The sequence below is a fragment of the Ovis aries genome, chromosome 5 (assembly GCF_016772045.2).
Source record: "Ovis aries strain OAR_USU_Benz2616 breed Rambouillet chromosome 5, ARS-UI_Ramb_v3.0, whole genome shotgun sequence".
NCBI lineage: Eukaryota > Metazoa > Chordata > Mammalia > Artiodactyla > Bovidae > Ovis > Ovis aries.
Window position 1 is genome coordinate 28,396,147 of NC_056058.1, and position 21,838 is coordinate 28,417,984.

At 44.8% G+C, this 21,838-nt stretch overlaps 1 protein-coding gene across 2 annotated transcripts in view; it reads right to left on the reverse strand.

Annotated features, from left to right (window-relative positions):
* The window catches only part of PRDM6 (PR/SET domain 6), a 118,464-nt gene extending 97,004 nt beyond the window's left edge, over positions 1-21,460 (reverse strand). For both annotated transcript variants that reach the window (XM_027969991.3, XM_042250305.2), the window contains exons 1-3: positions 21,168-21,460; positions 20,071-20,665; positions 10,739-11,046 (exon numbers count right to left, since the gene is read on the reverse strand). In XM_027969991.3, coding sequence (XP_027825792.1) covers positions 10,739-11,046; positions 20,071-20,650 — 888 coding nt within the window. In that variant the 5' untranslated portion in view covers positions 20,651-20,665; positions 21,168-21,460. The remainder of the gene's footprint in view (positions 1-10,738; positions 11,047-20,070; positions 20,666-21,167) is intronic.
* Positions 21,461-21,838: the final 378 nt, after the last annotated feature.

Here is a 21,838-nt window from a genome sequence, read left to right on the forward strand (position 1 = left end):
AAGTTACCATAGTTTAGTAGTGTGAAGAATATCCACAATGTCATACAATCAAGTTCCAGAACTTTTTCATCTTGCAAAACTGAAGCTTTACACCCATGATGGATTATCTGTTCAGTGGTTTTGCTAAAGCTCTGCTAGCTAGCATAGCTTTGGAGCTGATATCAGCCCATGGAGCATAGATACAACCACAGGCATTCAGGTTTATGGGCAAGGTCTAAGCTGGTGCTTGTCAAATAGTTTGACTATCACCTTCATTGGATTGCCAAAGGGAAAACTCCAGATACCATAAGAGACCTGGTTAGTATTCAGCAAACATATATTAGAAAAAATACAAATCTCAGATTAATTTTTGTTCTCTATGACATGTTTCAGTATTTACGCTTACTTTTTTCATTAAAACTTGCTCTGTCACTTGGAATTCTTGCTTTACATACATTTTATGGTTAACACTGACACATATTCAGGAGTTGTATGATGCACTATTATGTCAGTATTCACTGGTACACATGCAGCTACACACACATTTTTATGGACAGTGGCAAAGGTGCCATTATGCTGACTTGTTGCTATTTAATATTTATTGACAAATCACAATATGCTGGGCATGGAGATGTTTTTCTATTCAGAATTCAGTATGTGGGGGCACACCTACCTAACAACTTGCTCCTGATCAGGGTCAAAAGACCTTCAGGTTTAGGGCCCTTTGTGATTTTACTGAGTCTGTCCTCTTCCACATTGGGAGTCAATTCTCAGTTGTGAGAAGTGTATCACATATGCTCAGTCGCATCCAACTCTGTGCAACCACACGGACTGCAGCCCGCCAGGCTCCTCTGTCCATGCAATTCTCCAGGCAAGAAGTGGGAGTGGGTGCCACTGGAGTGGGTTGCCATTTCCTTCTCCAGGGGATCTTCCCCACCCAAGGATCAAAACCACGGCTCTTGTGTCTCCTGCACTGGCAAGCGGATTCTTTACCACCACATCACCAGGGAAGTCCTCCACACTGTATGGTATCCCTTTAATACATAATCCTTTGTTACCTGAGAGCGGTGCTAAATAAATTTGTATTTAAATATTTTTTAAGCCTGATTTTATAGTAATTAAATCCAAGCTATGTATCATGGTCTACCATGTACAATCTTTTGCTTTAACAAATAACGAGATTCTTTATAACTCTATGCAGAGTCCACTAGTGTTAAAAAGTATTGTTAAAACCCTAACTGAAAAGAGAAAGATCTCCTTTATTACACAAACATCACAAATATTGCCCCTCTAATTTGTATAGTAGTCAAATATGGCTCTTTTTTCCATATGGAGAAATAAGAGATATAAAGAAATTAAGTATGTTCCCTGAAGTCTCATATACAGCTACATAAAGAGAGTATTCTTACTTAGAAAAGCATTTCAAAGAGATCTGATTCTTTTTTGCTAACACCTTGATCTAGTAAAAGAAACAAATTTTCTTCCTTCTTCCCTAAGGACCATTAAAATCTTCCTTTAGATCCCAGAAAAGCTCTGGTCTTATTAAGATGGGCCATCAAACATATGAATATACCAGTAGAAATGCGTCTATAGTATCAGTGGGGTCTACAGATTGAAATTTCCCACCAGGAAAGATACAGAGATCAGAGGATGGAACTAGACACAAAGCCTATTCATGGGTGAGCCAAATTTAAACATCTGCAGGAACTTCCATGAAAATAGTGCCATTAGTTGCTGCTTTAAAAATGTGTTTTGTGGTATTAAGGAAATAACACAAGTATCTTTACTCAAACTGCGATTCAATGTATATACAATGCATATACAAACAAATGTATGTCACATTACATAGTTATCTCTCAAAAGGCTATTATAAAAATCATCATTAATGGCTACCTTTGGTTTATACTTTTATATAGTTTAAATTTCTTATGGTAAGAATTATTTTTAATAGAAAAGCTCATTTCTACTATTTTAAAGTTTATAATTAAACTTTCTTTGTAGATTAACCAGGCCAAATTTTAAATTGCAATTAATCTTAATAAACTGAAATTAACTGCTTTCCTCAATAGACCAATACTTTTCAGGATTCTCTGCCCCAGGAACTATTTGTGCATTTCGCACATCAAAAATGAATTTGAATATTAGTTTGGGATAAACACAACAGGTTCTAAAAACATTACACTCTAACATATAATTTATTTATGGGTTATCTACCATTTTGGAATTTGCAAGGATATCTCAGAATTTAGCACTACTGCTTTTGCACTAAACATTAATATTCCCAAGTGTGCTAACAACACTTAAGGCCCCAGTGCTTTACAAGATACTGAAAACATGACTTGATTACATTTAATTTGATTCCAATTAAAAAGCACTTAAGAACTTTCTAGTGAATTAGATTACACTGAATGTTTCTATAGACGACACTTCATTATCTGAGGCAGCTTTAATTTAAAACGATCACAGAGAGGGAAAAATACTGTTCATTTTAATAAAATGGGCTTAATCCCATATCATTATTTGACAAACATGTGCGTGAGGTGTTGGTTTATTAAATAAATGTACAAAGGAACAAGCAAAAACATCTATAAAACTGAGTACCTCATTCTAAGGTCTCCTAAGACGGATCTAGTGACACGGCCTCTAATTCTTAACAGAAACCAGAATACTGTGTAGAGAAATATTTAAATAAAAATGAAGAGATCATTTCAAGACACAGTACTGAAAAACACTGCCTTTTGTACTGAATTTTTAAGCGGTGAATTTTACAACTGATTAAAAGTGAAAATGAACTTATTTACAGGATTAAGTGACAGTAGCCAAGTGTAAGTGCAAAGTGTCCCCAAGCCACAGGCCTTCCCACAACGTATCATCTTCACTTTAAACAAGGAACTATCTCGGATCAAATTATAATATATTCAAATCAAACTGAACAATTTTTTGCCTTCCCCACAGTGTTAAACAATTTTGTAAAGTGTTATTCTTTTACAAACCCCAGTTTGTGCTAGAGTTCCAAAAGGGGAAAATTATGATTGAAAACAAATGGCTAAAGTTATTTTGTACTAAGCATAAACTGCACGGCTAGCTTTCATTGAACAGAGCTCTGCAGACACATTTGGCATGCCCATCTCTGATATTTCAGGAATAAAGACAACTCTGTGGTTTGTGGTTAGTGATTAAGCACCAAGTGAACTTGCGTGTGTTCATATATAGGAAAATCTGCAGCATTTTGAGTGTTTCACACTTGTAACAATGTCTTTATTATGCCTTCCAGAATTAACTGACCTAAAATCCAGTGACTCTACAATATATCTATTGGATAATTAGAACTCTACGGACCAACACATAAAACACATTATTGACTTTTAGATCTTCAATCAAACAAATATTTACAGCTGCAATTTGCAAAAATTATTTCCATTTAAGTTGGCAACATCTCAAAACTGTCCTGCTGATCTGAAGCGTATCAGGATTATCCATATCTTCCCCCCAATTTAGAATTAAAATATAAAAACAATGTAACAACCTTTAGAGCAACCTGGACCTACCTACTCTCACAGCTTAGGTGAGTCTCCTCTGAAGACAAGTGAAACTTCATAATTATAACTTCTTTGAAATCAGTCTGCCTGACCTTGAGTCCAAGAACAGCAGAGGGGTGAGGAATAGTGACCTGGTTTAGTGACCAGTAGCTACAGATATCAGAGAATGTGTTTGTTGTCAATGATCAGTGCTGAAATCTGTCTATACCACACTGGAACAATCAATTTTGTAAATGATTGCAATAATCAAGGAAATTGCCTAATTTATAAATCCTTGCATACAGCATTTTAATGGATTCCTCCACTTTAATGCTGATGCCTTCTGAGCTCAATGAATTGTTGTCCAGGCTGTCATTACACAAAATGATAAAAACATTCGTCTGGTAGAGAAACCACATCTCATGGATATTCAGACCCTCAACCCATAATCACTCATTAGTGACTTCCATGAAAGTCTCACCCTGCTGAGCCCCAGGAAGAGTGGGCTTATTTATGTCTGTGCCTTGGTGGAAATTCCCTGGTACAGTTTGCAATTTGAACAAACTACCTTTCACTGAATTGTAACACACTGGATGTGTCTCCCAATTCTGACAGCCCCATATTTTCACAGTTTTTTTCTATCTCTCCTTTCTAATGCTGGGGCTTTTTTTTTTTTTTTTAACCACCCAACTCAGAGTCAGTAGGCTCCACCACTCTGAACTCCCAGATTGTGAAGCATATCAACACCAGGATGCTGGATGCTCTGCCGCAAATGGATGACATTCCAACCCTTACAGGTAAACCTACAGATCCTACCTGGAAACCCCGGCTGCACACTTCGCTCTTTCCCGAAGACCACCACAAGGAGATTGCTCTTCTCAGTTAAACCTTGGCCGATTGATTCCAGCCAATAGTGTGCTGTCAGTACTTTACTTACTGCTCAATCTCACTAACCTGACATTTATGGTGCACTGATTGGCCTCTGTCAGTGGCGCTGGTTGTAAATTCACTTTGAAAAGCTTTGTGTTAACAGCCTTCAACCAGGCTCCAAGAAGAGTACGAACAGGCAGCCTGACAATTGCTCGACCTCCTGCCCTTATTACAGTGAGTAAATCAGGGTTTGAGCCATTAGGCTGGAGCCTGGGGCCTACACAAAAAGGATTGACATGACGAAAGGTCAACCTCTGTCACACATGTGTAACAATTTGGATAATGGAATTCTGTAACTTATCTGAGTGAGGTGGCAAACGCTTACAAGGAAAAGTATATGCTGCTCTGGCTGCTCTGGCTTTTATGCTAAGTAGTTATACCAGAGTCTGTATTTCTTGTGTAAATACACAAGGAATGTCTGAACTCACGAAATCTGGGAGTATATATGAGTCCAAAACAGAAAAAAAGAAAGAAAGAAAGAAGGGGGAGCAAGGCGGTCTCATAGTGGTTTCATGCACTGCATTTTTTTTAGAATGGCCGAACACCAAAGTATCACATCTACCCTTTGAGAAAAGAGAATTTTGATACTGTGGACATGATCTCTCAGCTGAGTAAAAGATAAGATTTTCATATTCAACCAAAATTGTTTTAAAACTCACATTACAACAACTATAAATGGTTTCTGGGTAACACAATAGATTTCCTTGAATAAGTAAAACTGCCTTAATTGACACATAAAATTAAAAGGCTCCCCTGCAGATTTCTCTGATGCAGTGTTACCTAAACCACATTTTAATCAAATCACTTGCTGCCACAGAGTGACTGGGGAGAGCAGGTTTCATTCGTCCAGTAACCTCCACAATTCTGATTTTAATTCCCATTCTCTATTTTAATCTCTATTCTGTTTTTCCCAGTGTGGAAAAAAAAAATCATACAATGTAAGAAAATATGGAATGGGCCACAAAAAACTTAGGAATTATTTTCTTCATGCGGACAAAATGCTATCAAAAGAAGGAACCTATAAACAATAGATAAACTGAACTGACTGATCAGAAAGACAGTCCTTCAGATATAGAATATATTATTCTTTATAAAGCATTTGCAACTAAAAAAATAAAACCCTGTAGAGTCACATGTATATTTGGATTAAACTTCACTGACATGAGAATTTCCAAATGGCTATTATAAATTTTTTTTTAACAGAGTCATTTTTGGACTTAGAAAACCAAGGGTGGCATTTGGTACATAAACCAAGAGTATCAGGACTTTAAATGACCTTTTCAAAGCCAGCTTTAAGTACTAAGCTTTTATTTTTAACACAATGCTGGAAACCATTCCAAGAGGCGGCAGATGGTTTTACAGTTTATGTAAAACTACAAAATGCTCACACTCGATCAAATGGGCACCACTATAAAAGACATCTTCAAATCAAATGAGGCAAAGTCAACGAGATACACCAGCTGTTCCTCTGCATAATTAAAAACATAATAGTAACATTACTATGATTTGTTTTGAAGGAGAATATTTGGATTTCATGAAGTCAATACGCTCAAAACTGAAACGACAGTCTGCTATATTAAATGATAAATTGCTGAGAAACATAACTTTTACTTCAATCCAGCTGTGATAGCTATATAATCCTGTCCCCTGGTACTTGGTGAATCAGGCCAAAATGAACCCAGGTCTATAGAGCAAAATATGGAATATACAGTTACAGTACAATTACTGGAAAATTTTTAAATAATTTTAATTGAATTTTTAAGTTACTTTTATTCAATTTAAAATTACTCTTTTCAAGTGACTTTTTTACTATCTAAATATATACAAATGTGTACAGTACTACATATGGAACTCGGTCACTTATGAAAACATACATAATACATTTAAAATACGAGATCAATTCATTTCCTTCTAGTACCAATTACCTGTGATGGTTTTGAAATATAAACATTTAGTAGCGTGCAATATATTTTTAATATTGGTTTTCATTAATGTCTTTTGACCTAAGCTAAATAGTAATGATGAAAAATAGACTATTTGCTTCAAAGTAAACCTCTTATTAAATCTAAAATATTATGGCACAAAATCAAACCACAAAAAGGACCACTGTATATTATCCCCCTTGATTTTCTGAAGAAAAATAATGAAAGCCTCTACATAGTAAAAATGAAAACGAGACACTCAAATTAACCTAGGCAAAGAGAAATTCTATAAAATTAACTCCAAAGTATTGGAAAGTACTCCAAGTTAGTGTAATTTCTAATACCTTGACTGTAATCCTAACAAGTTACTACATTTTCAATTAACAGAGTAACTTTTCTAGGGTGAAAATAAGTGCAATTTATTTTGTCAATGTTGTTAAAACTTCTTGTCAGATCAGACTTTGAGTTGAAAGGCCTGAGTAATTCTAACCTATCTTAAACTGTAACTTTATTTTAAACTTCCGTATTTTCTTCCAGTAGAATCTGAAGTATACACTGTGTACATTCCTCAGGTCCAGTCATATTAAAGTCTGATGTTAAGCAGAAAGGGGAAACCATGTGCAGACTAGATTAATTTATCTCAAGGGAAAAGGGGCACATTAATAATGGAGATAATGTTTTCATAAATGTTGGAATCAAATGTGCCTTTTCACTTCTTTATTAGAAAACACATTAGGACAAAATTATCTCACTCTCATCAATAAGACCTAGTCGCTGAGAAAGACTATGTTTTCTTTGCAAAACATTTAGAAAGATTTTTCCCATTATGGCCAAATAGCTAGAAATATATCATGCATCCAAGCCTTGCTGGAATAAATGTATACAAGCAAGGCAAGTGATTATTTAATCTATCCAGTTATATTTCTATTTTAAGAGATCTAAATTTACTATTTTTGTAAAATACATTAAAATTCTGATTCTAAAAGAAATTGGCCCCCCAAAATGATAAATTTGACTTTTAGCATGTTAACCTCTTTAAGGCACACAAAAAATTTTACCTTGGATTATTGCTAAAAAAGAAAAATTCTTAGAATTTCCCACGGTACCCCAAAGAGTCAAAACATAATGAAGGTAGTGGTATGATACTTAACTTTTATAAAATTATATTTTTATGAACCAGGATTATACAAAAAGAAAATATTAACTAAAAGATGACATCACACTTACAAACCAATCAAGCTCTTCATAGCTGATATACTTTAAATATTCTAAAAAAGTCATTTTTCTACAAAAAATAGAGCTTTAAAAAATTAAACAAAAGGAGTAACTAAGGTGAATCTGTTTCTGTAATAAGCCTTCATGTGTATAATAAAGTACAACCACACTAAAAACAATGAACTGTAAACTGAAACGAAAATCCATCATCCACTTGGAAACAGTGATGGGAAAAGATTAGCAATCCATTTATTGTACTGAAATAAAGATAAGTAACCTTAGTAAGATCCATCAGGTCCTGAGTATTGAACTCTAAATATAAAGACATTTCTTCATCAGCAAGTGACGAAAAAATGTGAGAAAGAGAAATGATTCCAGTTAACATTTACAATGCAATAGTCATGATTCAATTCTTTTAATTTTTTCAAGATCTGCTTTATGTCGATCTGTATTCTAAAAGATATCTCTAAAAGTATGTTTTCAAAATGAATAATTACTACATGAGTCATTAAACAATTATTGCCAAGAGTTTCCTATAGACCTACAGTGTATTCCAATTACTGATTCTAATATAAAAAATATAGTAATTAAAATTTTTTTCATAATAAAATTTAGATTTGAAAGGAAAGACTAAAGTCTAAGGAACAATTCAACATTTAGAATTTTGTTATAAGTGTAACTTAATCCAAATAGTCACATTTCATAAAAGTAATAAATCATAATGCTTAAAAATAAACTTATACTTCATATTTTAAAAAGTAATTACTAGTAAACATCTGAAACCTGTTAAAGTATTTCATCTTACAAACGGACACTGGCACTAAGTTACCTGACCTCAGTCAGTCACATTTTATACGATCTCCCAGAAGCCTGATACATTTTACATGGTCACAGTGTTAATATTTCTTCAATCCTCTAAAGGCATGTCATTATAACTATTCTTACAGATGATAAACGGATTATGTCCTTTTTAGAAGTAGACCATTCAAGCATAAACCCAACAAGTATTATTTTTAAACACAGAACCAAGTCTATGCACCAATCCCCAACACACTCAACTCACATACCTCAAGCAACAGATAAAACTCACTCTATCTACCAAAGCATCACCACCAACAACGAATGAAATTCCCTGGTCTCCTTACTGCAACAGAATTTTAACTTCATCAAGTACAAGTAAAGGCACAGAAAAAAGAATCCATAGTTTTCATTATTGATAAAAATCATCACATTCTACCTATACAGTGGTTTCCTGCCAACATCCCAATCATTTAAAGCCTTTGAGGAAAATGAAAACCAACAACGACAATAAACTATGGGATTTTTTCATGATTGTGGCTTTGTCCCCGGCACTCTAAAAATAGGCACTGACCTCAAGGCATCAGAGGGCAATATAATAGTGCTCAGTTTTAACACTTTCAGATAGAATAAATCTGTACACTAAACAACTGCTTTTCAATTTCCTCAGAAAAGTACTGGCAGACCTTCAGCTCTATGGTACAGAGTTCCTAATAATACCACTGGAACATGAAAAGTGCCTGGAACTGTTTTACAAACTTTAAACCACACTGGAGGTTACAACTAACTAGTCAGAAACAAAAACCAGCTAGGAAACATTTCAGAATCAGATGCTTTATTTCCCACTTCTCAGTTTTTCCTACCCCAAAATGCTAATGTCTAACTTGCCTCAACGTAGCAACCATTTTCTCCTGCCCTATTTCCCTATATAAAATTGTTTTTAAATAAAGCACTATTTGGTAACATAAATATATCTCTATGTTCCCCTCATTCAAGAATCCTAATCTGAAAGACTGAAAATGTAACTGTTTTCCAATAACTGTTTAGGTGTGAATTGGAACCTGGGAGCCTGGGCACAGTGCACCAGTGGGTAACTGTATGGTACATAGCCCAACAGCCACCATGAAGTCATCTTGGGCTGTTTCTCTATGAGCTCATCGATTTAGCTCCTCCTCCATCAAAGGTGGCTTTGAAGACACAAGCCATAGTAGCCCATTGCCAACAGTCATATAAGTGTTCTGGAGACCAAGTCATAGTGCTGGCCAGAGAAGGTGCTCAGCAAAAATCTGAGCAGACTGCTGAATCCCATGAAGTTCATTTAGTGACTAAAGGGCAGCTTGCAATGAAAATGGTCATCTTGGAGGATACTGAGCCAAGTGTGGGGTGCAAGCTGTTGCAGAAATGACCCATTAATGGAGGCCTAAGGTCCATGCCAACCTGGCCGTTTAAAAATGTTTATTTTCTGGTTAATCCCATTCCATTATATTCCCTGGTCTCGGTCAGATTTACATATCGCTTAAGGGTTAAGACTTACGGCACCTTATCTTCACAAACAACTCTCCAGGGTAGGAGTATCCAAAATTGGTAGGGGGAGGACCTATATTAAGAGACTTGTCTCTTTCAGAATGGACCTTGGTAATCAACTATGAAGCTCTGAGACAACTCTCAGGTTAATATTTTTCAAATACATTGTTGATTTTTAAGTAACAGCATCAGGTAAGATTGTACTGTTGAAGTACTATCAATTGGGTTACACCAAACCACTTCAGAGTTTTCGTACAGTATGATTTTCTATCTGAACAATTGTACTTTGCCAGAGAAGAAGCAGAATTTGTGATTTCTGATTCACAATATAGTCTTGCTTTACTTTGGGCACTTTGAAAGTTGTGGAATGTGTTAGTCTCTCACATTCCGAGTTTACGGAATTGTCTGTATTGGAGAAAAGAAGCCTGACTCTCCTTCCTCCTGTTTATGCTTATGTTCCTTTTTGCCCAGTGGACAAACACAAAAACATGTTGGAAGAGCTTAAAAATAGGACACAAAATTCACCTAGCTCACATCCTGATGCCCAATCGCCTCTGTTTTATTTCCTCAGGTGTTTTCTCTTTTTCTCAAGATCAAGGGAGACCAAGGGTCAAAGCTATCGCAGCTGGACTGGAAGCTTGTTAAGGTGATTCCATCTTCAGAAACCTGTAAGCCTGGGCTGCTTCCTGGCTGGGCTGCTATGGGCACCTCTTTTTCTGCAGGTGCTGCAAATACCAGATATTTGCATGACCAGAGAAATCTTGTCTCCACTGCCCTCTGGGGAACAAAGGAGGCTCTATATGGGCCTAGATTCTGCCGGGTGGCCAGGTCCTGGGTGGCCAGGCGACTTACCTCCCAGAGATGCTGCGTGTTCCTCACGGCCCCGGCCTGCACCTTCTCCGGGGGCAGGAGCACGCCCTGGAAGGGCCCGATCCAGGTGCCCTGCTGGATCCTCTGTGCCGCGCAGATGCCGTAGGCCAGGCCGGGCACGGTGCTGGTGCACAGGCACACCTCCCTGGGCAGGTCCCGCAGCCACTCGGGTAGCTCCGGCGGGGGCGCGGCGGCCGCGGCGCTGCTGGTGCCCACGAGCCGGCGCAGCGAGTGCAGCGGCCCGTGCATGGGGCACTCGCCGTTGCGGTTGTCCGCGCACATGTCGCAACCTGCCGGAGACACGCGAGAGGGAGGGGAGGAAAGGGAGAGGGTTAACCCCTGGTAAACCCCGAGACAACAAGCCTCCCCGCCCGGGTGAGCCACCTGCGAGGGAGGTGACGCTGCGAGGGCGCCGAGGCGCCTGCGAGGGAGAGGTGGACTCGACGCTCTCCCTTGGAATTCACCGGGCCCAAATCTGTCTGGTACCGGGTCGAGACCCCGCGCGCCCTCCACAAGCCTCCGGAGCCGTCCTCCAGCCTGCGGATGGCGTCGTCGTCTCCAAGGAACCGACGGGACAGCTGGCGGCTTCTCCCGGCCTCTGCCTGGCTCCCCTCCCTATTCTCCTTCTCACCCTCTCCCCTATTCTCGCTCTGCGTGGTGTTTCGAGGTGTCTTTATCTTTGTACCAGGAGGGACCCATCTCTCGACCTATCTGGAACCTCGGAGAGATTCTACCTTGGTGGAATCTTGGCCATGTTTGGTTTTCCTTCCTTTACAAAGAGATTTTCAAAATCACCAGAGCAGGCGGGCGACCCTCCCCGCCACCCCCGGGTCCTCAATACGCGCTCTGCTCCCGCGAGAAGGTCCATGAGAGGGGGCGGAGCCGGCCGTGGCCCGGTAGAGCCGCAGTCCCACACCCCAGCCACAGAGGGCGCCCTGGCGCTAGGGTCTCTCGAGCGCTGCGGTGGTCCCGGCTCTACTGGAGCCGGTGGGAGACAGGGGAATGTTCTGGCGGGTTTGGGGTGCCCTGTGCTTGCGTGCAAGCTCTTCCCCGAAGCCCCCCACCCCCGAGAAAAAACGAACAGCAAATGTAATGATCAAAATAATGGGTCTTTAATGATGAAGATAAAGTTTCCTTGGAGAGGGCCCCAAATCCCTCCCAGACGGTTAATACCGAGGCTAAATGCGCTTTTTTTTTAACATTACAAACTAAGTGAGAGCTTTAGTGAAGCCTTCAGAGCAGCCAGCGCATGAGGGGACCACCCCTCTCCCAGCCCACCGCCCCCCCCCACACACACACACACCCGCAGCCTCACACACACACTACACCCTCTGGGGCGGCCGGCCTGGTATCCCTCGACTGAAACCCGGCAGGAACAGGCCCGGCAGCCGCGGGAAGCAGGCCTGCGGCGACCATGCTGTCGGATCGCAGCGCCCTCCGGGTTATTAATGGGCCTGGCGGAGCCGCCGTGTCTGCGCCCCGGCTCGGCGGACCTGCCTCTGGGACGCGGTCTCGGCGCCCGCCGACGACACCGGCCTCTCTGGCCCAGCCTCCCTGGGGAGCCGCGGCGCCCCTGCCCAGCAGAGCCCTGTGGCACTGGGCCTGATGTAGGGCGAGCCCCGACTGGCAGAGATGGCAAGATCTGGGCACTAGCGGATGCGCCAGCACTGGGCGACGGATCCCACTCTGGACACTTGTGCCCAACCTTAGTCACAGCCGGTCCTGGTGGATGGCCCTGGGTGTACTCTATCCGTGCTAGAACAACTGAAATGCCCAAAGAATTCGTGACAAGTGAGTCATGGAGCAACCTTCGAGGAACATCTGATGGCAACCCAGCTTGGTGAGTGATCCCCCATTTTCCTCAATTGCTTCACAGTGAACTGAAGGTTGACTACATGAGCATCCTATCTCAGTGAAGAAGGGCTCCAGCCCTCTGTGCCTCCCTCTCAGCCGGCTCCTAATACACTTCTCCCCAAAGAGCCCAGAGAATGAGGGGACCTTTATCTGGAGCTTCTTGAGGGTGTCCCCAGGCCTCTCAAGTGGAAAGTAGCAACCTCTTTCTGCAGGTCGTGAAGTGACCATGCCCCTTGGACTGCCGTCACACAAAGGGCCTCTCTTTCAGCAACACAAACTAACCATCAAAACTGTGCCAGGCTATGCCTTTGACCCTGGGGCCTAGATGGAGGGAGGTACTCTCAACTCCTCCAGAATGTACTCATTTCTCACACCTTCTCAAGTTCCTGATTGTGAGAAGAAAAACTTTAAGAGGAAGGGGGCATGGAAAGAAAGACAATAAAAACTCACAATTACCAACTACCTATGTGCCAGGCACCCATCTTCAACCAAACAGCCACTATATTGTTGTAATATCACGATTCCCATTTTACAGATGAGGCAAGTGAGGCTTTATGAGCAATATAACTTAACCAAGGACCAGAAACTTAGAAAGGGGCAAAGATTCACCAGCAGGTCCACCTGACTCTAAAAGCCTCCAAATCTAGAGAGCGAAGATTAATGAAAGCCAGGAGAATTTTATATCCAAACTTGTAACTCAATCAATAGAATTGAAATATTTCACTGAAGTCACTATTTGGCGGCAGTTGGGGGTGGGGGGAACGCTACAAAAGTGTTGTAGCATGATTGAATTAAAGAGATTTCTCTCTTTTCCACACTCTGGGGTTTGGGGAGTTTAACTTAAGAGGATGATTTGAAAAGTAAGATGATAATGTCCGTAATTTTGAATTTTAGTGCCTAACTTCAGACATGGCCTTTCAGCACCTTAGCAGAAATAGCTTAAAACAAATGACAATAAGCAAAGGCAATATGCCTGTAAAAGTAAAAATAAATCACCCCAGGGATTTGATTAACAGACCTTTCCTTTCTAGTTGGCTCAATGAAACAAAGTGTGAGAAGAGCATTTGGTTTTCATTCCCCAACAGTCCATACCAGAGATTCTGTCAACCTACAAGATTACCACAACCTGTAACATCATACCAACTACATCAGCAATAAAATAAGGAGCAAAGGTGCCAACTCCAGCCACCACCCACAAAGACAAGCATATTCCTGTTTTTTGTTATGCGTGATAGAGTATGTCTAGTCGTTTCTCAAAGATGTCCTCTAAAGCACTTCTTCAACTTAGGAATTTTCATTTGTCTCCGTGAAGTGTTAAGAACAATAGTAGCACTCCGCAGAGTGACAAGCAGAGGCTCTCCCAATATGTCAAAGAATACTTGCAGGATAGGCAATGCCAATCCACTGTCTTTAGTCCATCCAATAGAAGTTATCATCATTTATAAACGACTTCATGCTATTTCAAAATATTCCACCCCAAAAGCTGACCAATTACGTCAAAATACAGGTTATCCTAACATTACTGTTTCTTAATAGAAACAGCTTCTGTCTCTGAAAATATGTGACTTCTGATGTATGTCTCAAGAGTCCCAAAGGAGCCTAAGAATGGCTAAAACAAGTAACTGATTACCTGGGGTTGACAAATGTGGCCCAAGTGGACAAACATTCTAGATAGCAAGCCAGCAACACCTTCTAGTGTCTTCTAGATAGCAAGCCACCAACACCTACATGAAAAGATTTGAGGGAGAAGTGGGCTAGATGCCTAAACTACACATAAAAAATAATATATAATACATGTTACAGCATTCTAGGCCAAACAATACATAATATGTCTATTTGATTTCATAAAGAAGAGGTAAACAAATGTTCCTACTGTCTCTTAGGATCGTGAGAGATATTATACTCTCCAAGCAAGATATTTGGAAATGCCATTATAGCACTGGGGAATATGAGATCATGGTCTCTATCTTGAACAGATCTTTTAAAGCTCCTGTTTATTGGTCTCTGAATGAGGAGGAGGTATCACTAAGTTAAAGACGTGTTCACGCACTGACTTCAAAAGGCCAGACCGAGTGGAGTGAAGAACCGACTTTCACTTCGCTCCTTATCCTTCTGTACTGTTTGGATGTTTTTACAAGAGCACGTGGGGGCTCCTGTAATTGAAAATGGATCTCTTTTAAGGCAAAAGGGGCAAAGGAGGCCAGAGTCCTCTGGTATCTCATTTCTCATTCTAGGAAAGGTGAAATATACAGCGTTCCAGGGCCGTTCGACAGGCGCGTGTGGGCGCAGGCGGAGCGGGGACCCCTGGGGACGCTCCCGTCACGCTGGGCCTTCGCTCCCGAGAGCCTCCCCGCCGCTTTCTCCTGCCCTCACGCGTGCTCGGGGCAGGGAACTGGGGAGCAGCTGAAAAGCCTGCCTCCCCGCCCGGACCGCGGTAACTGCAGAGCTGTAAATTCTCTGCGACCACCGCCGAGGTCGCCGCCCTCTGTCCTGAGGCCAAGCCCCGTGGGGCTGGCGCCCATCGATCCCTGCCTGGCGACGGCGACGCGGCCCCGGGAGTGCCGCCTGCTGGCAGCTCCGCCTGCTTCGTAGCAGGGGTGGGGCGGGGGCTGGCGCGGACCCTCAGGGTCGCCGAGGGGGTCAGCCGACACGGGCCCGGGGCCGGTGGAGTGCAGTGGCCGGGAGTCTCCCGCACGTGGGTTCGACGCCCGATTCCAGCGCGCACTCTCCTCTCATCACGCCGGCTGGCTGGGATGGTGATGGACCTTGCGCGGGGTGGACGCCGGGCCCCTCAGCACTCAACCGGAATGTGGAAGTCCTCGCCCCGCTGGCTGCCAGGGATCGGCTTTCTTACAAGACCAGACGTGATCGCCACCACCCGCACTCCGGCGCTCCCACCACCGGCCCGGCCCCCTTCCTCCCCTGGGAAGGGGTCTTCTAGGCTTCCCGGAACCGGGGCTAGGAGCGAGCGGATCCAGAGGCGAGGCAGGCCAGGAAGGGGAGCCGCCAGGCGTGGTCTCGGCCTCCGCGGGGTGGCCCAGCTCGCGGGGAGCCTTCTGCGGGACTCTTTCTAGGCGGGTTTAAAGCTTTGCCCGCGAATCACAGCCGCGTCAGGCTTCCGCTGCTCGGCCTGGCTGCCGGCTTGGCCCTGGGACCAAGAGGGAGAGACAAAAGGGGGAGGGAAAGAAAGAGGAAATGTGATTCTTTTTTTTTTTTGGTCTCCCGATGACTGTATTAATAAATTAAATGGGAGCGCCAGTGTGTGAGGGCGAGAGAATATTGCTCAGAGATAAACCTCACCGGCCCCTGCCCCTGCGAGGCCGCCATATACAATGCGCAGATGATGAATAGGAGGCGCGAGAGGAGATCGAAGCGGGTCTGGGCCGGCTCCACTCTCTCCTACAAAACTATAGGGCAATTAATTGTGGCTTGTCCCCTCATCCTTCATCTCCTGGTGGCACATATCGATGGAGATTACTGCTGATGGACCATTTTATCACCTTAAATAAACAGTCGCCACCTCTCCTAACCTCAATCTAATATATGGCTCTATGTTCAGTTTCAGAGCACTAGATAACGGATGATGTAAAATAGCTAAATCATGTGTGTTCCGGGATGGGGCTTGGGCCTGCACACAAAAAGCAGAAAAAGAAAAAGAGAACGACACAAAAGCCCACACGCTGACGCCGAGCCGCCTCCCTCCCACCGAGGACCGGGTCTGAAATCTAACTCGCTCGAGGGCCATTGACAGTGAGGAGTAGCGCAGCGAGTGTGCCTTGGTGTCAGGAAGATCCCACTGGTTGGGTTACTGGGCTCGGGAGCTTCCCAAACAGGACCTGCGTTTTCCAACTGGGTGGGAAGAGATTAGGGAAGGTCAGAAAACACTCACTCTCCTTTTATCTCTTCGCCCTGACCTCTCAACTAAACAAACCCCAGCGTTCTTTCTCCAGTACCTCTCCCCAAACCCTCGGAAAGGATGGCGCTACCAACAGGGGAGCCTCAACTCAACAGGGGCCCCAACTCCTACACCTGTGCCCGAGCCAGTGCTGTTCCCAGCGCTGTTCCTTGCACAGCAGGGCTCCCCGAAATATTTGAAGAAATAGAGACCTCCTGCTGGGGAAGCTGCGGAATGCCCCGACTCAATTCTCCGCAGAGAGACCCGCGACAGGCTTAGCCCCCTCCTCTCTCCCAGGTAGAAGGGAGGATGATCTTAATCAAAAATTAAAAAGATATGAAGAGCAAAGTGGCTAGGCCAGCCGTTTCTGAACAAACATAAGCGTTTAGCGCGCCGCTTGGCTGCTGCTCAATACCTTCCAAGAAAAGTGACAGGGTCTCAAACAACGCACTGAGCTCCCAGAATCCAAGAAGAGGCTGCCGCTGCAACAGAGCCTGACGAAATCAATGGCGTCAAGCAAATTGTCAGCAAATGAGGGCAGTAATACAAGAAGAGGACGGAAGGTCCCCCATCTCCCATTTACCTTACGCAAGTCCCACCTGACTTTAAACAGATGCAAGAAGAGGCAACTAAGCACTGAGAGGTTCGGTGGAAAGTGTACTTCAATTACAGAATAACTTCATACACAGAGTTAGATAAATACTAGAAGAGCTCACCGGGCTAGGCTGTATAGTTTCTGCTGTTTTTCAGTCTTTTTATGTGTGAAACAGAGCTGCAACACCCTTCACTATGCCTTCCCTATGGCAGTTCCCATAGATGCCAATACAGTTTCAAGAGAAAGGAGTGCTACTGATTGATTCACAGGTGTTACTGCGTTGGTGATCCCAGGCAAGTTACTCTTCTAAAGGGAAAAGACAAGTTTGGAGGTGCCTTTGCCTTGTAAAAAGAACAGACAAAACGACTCAATACCCTTTTACATACAAAGTAATAAAAATGAACCAATGCTAAGTGGTCACTTCACGGAATTCTTTTAGAGGGAAAGGGCAATAGACTAAAAGGAAAACTAAAAAGATCTGTGCATGGTAAATTAATAGGTGATTCCCTTCTGTCCATCTCTCACCCCACCACAACCTGGGAATGGGGTGAAACTGTTTTTCACCATCTTTCAAGTGATAATATCAACTTCCTCTGCCAAGGAAAAAAAGTTTCCCACTCTATGCATTTCTGATGTGTTTTGATCCTCTAGTTAGATTAAACTCAATTGCTTCTCACTTTGTCTTTGCAAAACACATCTCCTGGTTTCAAATGAGTGCCTACTCTTGCCCAGAGAGGTTCCTGGAAGCATGGCACACCTGGTCTCCTGGCATTACACAGCCACCCAGCTCAGCTTTCTATTTTCTTTCTCAATTGTCTTTTAATTAGAGAGCAACATGAAATGTAACTCTAATAGGGGAATCTGACTTCCTTTCTTTCCTGTCTTTGCCTCTGCACTTTGCCCACTGAAGCAGTCCAATCAACTCAAAAGGAGATATCAGAATATTAACACAATAGGAGTAATTTCAATAAATCACAATTCATTTCCTCCAACCAGGAAAAATGGTACCTAGACAATAAACTGGTTTAACAGTCATATTATTAATTAGGACTCTGTCCCAGTTCTTTCTCTGATTAGTCCAGGTTTTTCTCTGATGAAAATGCATTAAACCTCAAGACTGCATTGTAAACACTATGGGGAGCTCAGCATACAGACAGGGATTTGGGGCTGCCCTGCTGGTGTCTTTTCCAGTACTGACTTAATTCAGAAGAAAGTCTGCAAGTTTGATGAAGCACTCTCAGCCCACAGTGATTATACGTCACTGAAAGAAATACCTTTTTAGTAAAGTATTAGCTTTTAATATTTTTTAAATAGAAATGCTTTGAAAACAACACCATCAAGGAATTTAGTAGGTGATAAGTATTTTTTTTTTTTAAAGTCCATTCAGACAACATAGCTTTGTAGCATTTTCTGGAACTCTGAAATACAAGAATTTCCTTAACTGCAGAACAAATTTGAATCGAAACCCTCATTGTAAACCCAATGCTTTAGCCTCAGACTCTAGAAAGGAAAAAAGTAAATACAACTGCTCTTCTTATTAACAATAATTATCTCCACTGAAACAATTATTTCCAACTATTATGAAAAGGTTACTACATCTCAATCACTAGGGTCATTCCCAGTGTTTTAAATCAAATAAATTTGGGAGTCCTTTCACTAACTAAAACCTGTAGTTATTTTGTTTATACAACGAATTAAGAAGCTTGCAGGATGGTAGACATTCTGTAAAAAGGGACATGATCAAAATAGAATTATCATACACATTTGTAGTCAACTTTGCTGACAGAGAAGCTAGATGAAGGAATGAGATGAAGAAAGTAGCTGAGTGTTGCTCTTTCAAATCCTGAACTGCTTTCAACCTAACTTTCTTAACCCGCTTTAATGTTCTCTCCTGGGGTCTCTGGAAATGTATTTGCAACTTATCACAACACAAAAAGTGTAAACATAGCATAACTTCTGAAATGACCAAAAAGAATCGGATATAAAACATAAATAATACATTTTTGGTGTTCATTTAGAGTTTTACTTCAAAGCCTCAAAATGGAACTACACTTGTGATAAGGGTTTGAAATTGTGAACACAGGAAGGGACGCTAGAAGAAAACTGATGCTAATTTAGGCATTTTCCGTTTACGTGGGGACAAGAAGAATATGCTTCTTATACTAAATGACTATTACCCTCATTAAAAAAAAAAGATGTGTGAGCCCACAAGCGTGGCTACGGACTGTAAACGTTTGCAGGATCAAAGGTGCACGGAGAATGCGGGATCCGCAAGAAACGACCCTGGCCTGAAATCAGAAATGTTTTCTCACTAAGTAACTGGCATTTCTTTTTCTTTTCCTTCTTTCCTAAAATAAATAGTAAACTTAAGAATAACGCCTGCCTGCAGGGAGAGACTGACCCAGTGCCATCCAAAACTCCTACTAGAGGTCCGGCCAGCCAGCAGCTCCCTGCTGGTCCCCCGACAACCCCACGGTCGGAAAATGAACTGACACAGTTAACCCCAGAGGTAAGATAGAGATAAGGAGAAATCAGCCCTGGAATCCACGCTCCCCAGAACCGCTGAGAGTTCCTGTCTTGTCCCTCCGAAGGCCAGACCAGGCCGGTCCCAGGGCACTCCCATCGCGCGCTGCTAAAACCCGCCCGGCGCCGGGCGCAATATGCCGCGGCAGGGCGGCGGTCTGTGCTGCTCGGTCCGCAGGAAAACTGGGTTTAAAGACTCGGGACTGGGAAGCAGGGAATGAGAGAAGAGGCAAGAGGAAACCCATGGGGGCCACCCCGCCATCCTAGCCGTTCTCCTTCCTTCTCTAATCCAGAAAAGTTTGGTCACAGTGGTTAGGGAGGTACAGGCCCGCGGCCCGGACAGCCAACCACCCGGGGTCCCCCTCATCTGATGCGCCTCCTGGACGGGCGCCCGCGCTCGACGGAGCCAGCTCCCCGAAAGAGAGCGTGCGGGCTGCTGCTACGTACGGTTGTTGGGGTCGCTGGTGTGCTGGTTGAGCGGGATGATCTCCATGCGCTGCTGGCCGTACAGGTAATAGTCCAGCTCCTCCGCGCTGCAGCGGAAGCGCGGGGCACCCCGGCCGTCCCCGCCACTGCCTCCGCACTTGGAGGGCCCCGGGCCCGAGGTGGCGCCGAGGCACAGGTCCTTGGGGGGCAGAGGCTCCGCGGCGACGGTGGCCAGAGGCGCGAACACCGGCAGCTGCGCCACCGGCAGGGACGAGAGACCCGCCAGCGCGGCGGCGGCGGCGGCGGCAGCGGCAGCGGCAGCGCAGGAGGAGGCAGAGGAGGCCGAGGTGGAGGAGGAAGCCGGGGTGGACGAGGCGGAGGAGAGCGAGGCCGGCCGCGGGCGCAGGCTGTCTGGCTGGGGCTCCGCGCGCTCCGGGGGTGGCGGCGGCTGGAGAGGCTGTGGTGCGCCCAGGGGACCCGCGGCACCGCCGCCCTTGAGCGGGCCTCCGCCCCCGTGCGGGAAGAGTTGCTGCCAGTGTTGCAGATAAGCTGGGTCCACTTTGAGGAAGGCCGAGCCGCCGGGGTCTCCGGGCTTCAGCATGTCCAACGATTCAAGCTGGGGACAGAGGGCAAAGAGATGGGTGCGCGTGAGCCGGACTCAGGGCCTGCTGCGAGAGGGGCGGGGAGGACCGCAGCCAAGACCCTGGAGCGAAGAGTTTGAGTCCTTGCCTCCGCCGGCGGCAGCCGGGTTTGGCGGCTCCCTCTTCCCAACTCGGTTGGGGCGCAAAGTTTACTCTGAAGCCGCGGCTTCGCGCGAGGGTAGCTATGTGCACCCTGCCTTGCCTCCCGGCCCGAGGCGCCCAGCTCCCACCCTGCGCTGTCGAAGCCCGGCGAGAGGGCGCTTCCCCGCGGAACTCCGCGGCAGGACTCAGCCCCCGCCCTCTGCCGGCGCTCGAAGCCGACCCGAGCCCGAGTGGCGCAGCGCCTGAGCCGCGCTGGCCTCCGGCGCCAGGAGGCGGGACAGTCTCGCCCACCCCACCCCCCCGCCCCCAGCGCGGGACCTCCAGCCTCCCATTTCCGCGGCCCAAGACCCTCAGCCCTAGATGAGCTACGCTTACCCGAAAACTCGGAGCTGCCCGGCGGGTTTGTGCGTGCAGTCTTGGCGAGCGTGCAGGAGAGTGTGCGCCCCCGGAACGCTACATGCCCCTGGGCAGCGCGGGAACAGAGCGCTAGAGATCCGGCTCCCCGGGACCCTCCGGGGCCACAAGCCAGGGATGTGGTGGAGGCCTGCGGAAGGCTTGAGAGCAGTTACTCCGAGCGCGGGAGTGCGGGGCGGACCAAGGCGCCGGACCGAGCAGCGGCGGCGGGCTCTTGGCCGCTGCCGCGTCCCGGCTCCTCCGCTCCACGCTCTGGCAGCCTCCCGGCTGGACACGTGGGTTTTACGACAGCACAAAATACAAGTGTGTGTGCATGTGTGTGTGAGAGAGAGAAAGAGAGAGGAGAGATGGGGGTGGGGGGAGGCGGGAGGCAGGCCAGAAGAACCAAGGGGAGGGGAGAGGGAAGAAGGAAGTTCTAACTCGGGTGTACCCACACACAGCTCTTGCGCCTCTCTCGCACAAATACCCCTCTTCCCTCCCACCCCCACCCCCTGGTTTTTTTTTTTTGGCGTGACGTCTCCGGTTCGCCTGTTGTCTCTTTCTGCCCATGATATATCTTTTCTAGGTGCCGGCTCACTGCCCTGGTCCTGGAAGCAGTGGAAACGCGGAAACCGGAACGCATCTCGGCGCTC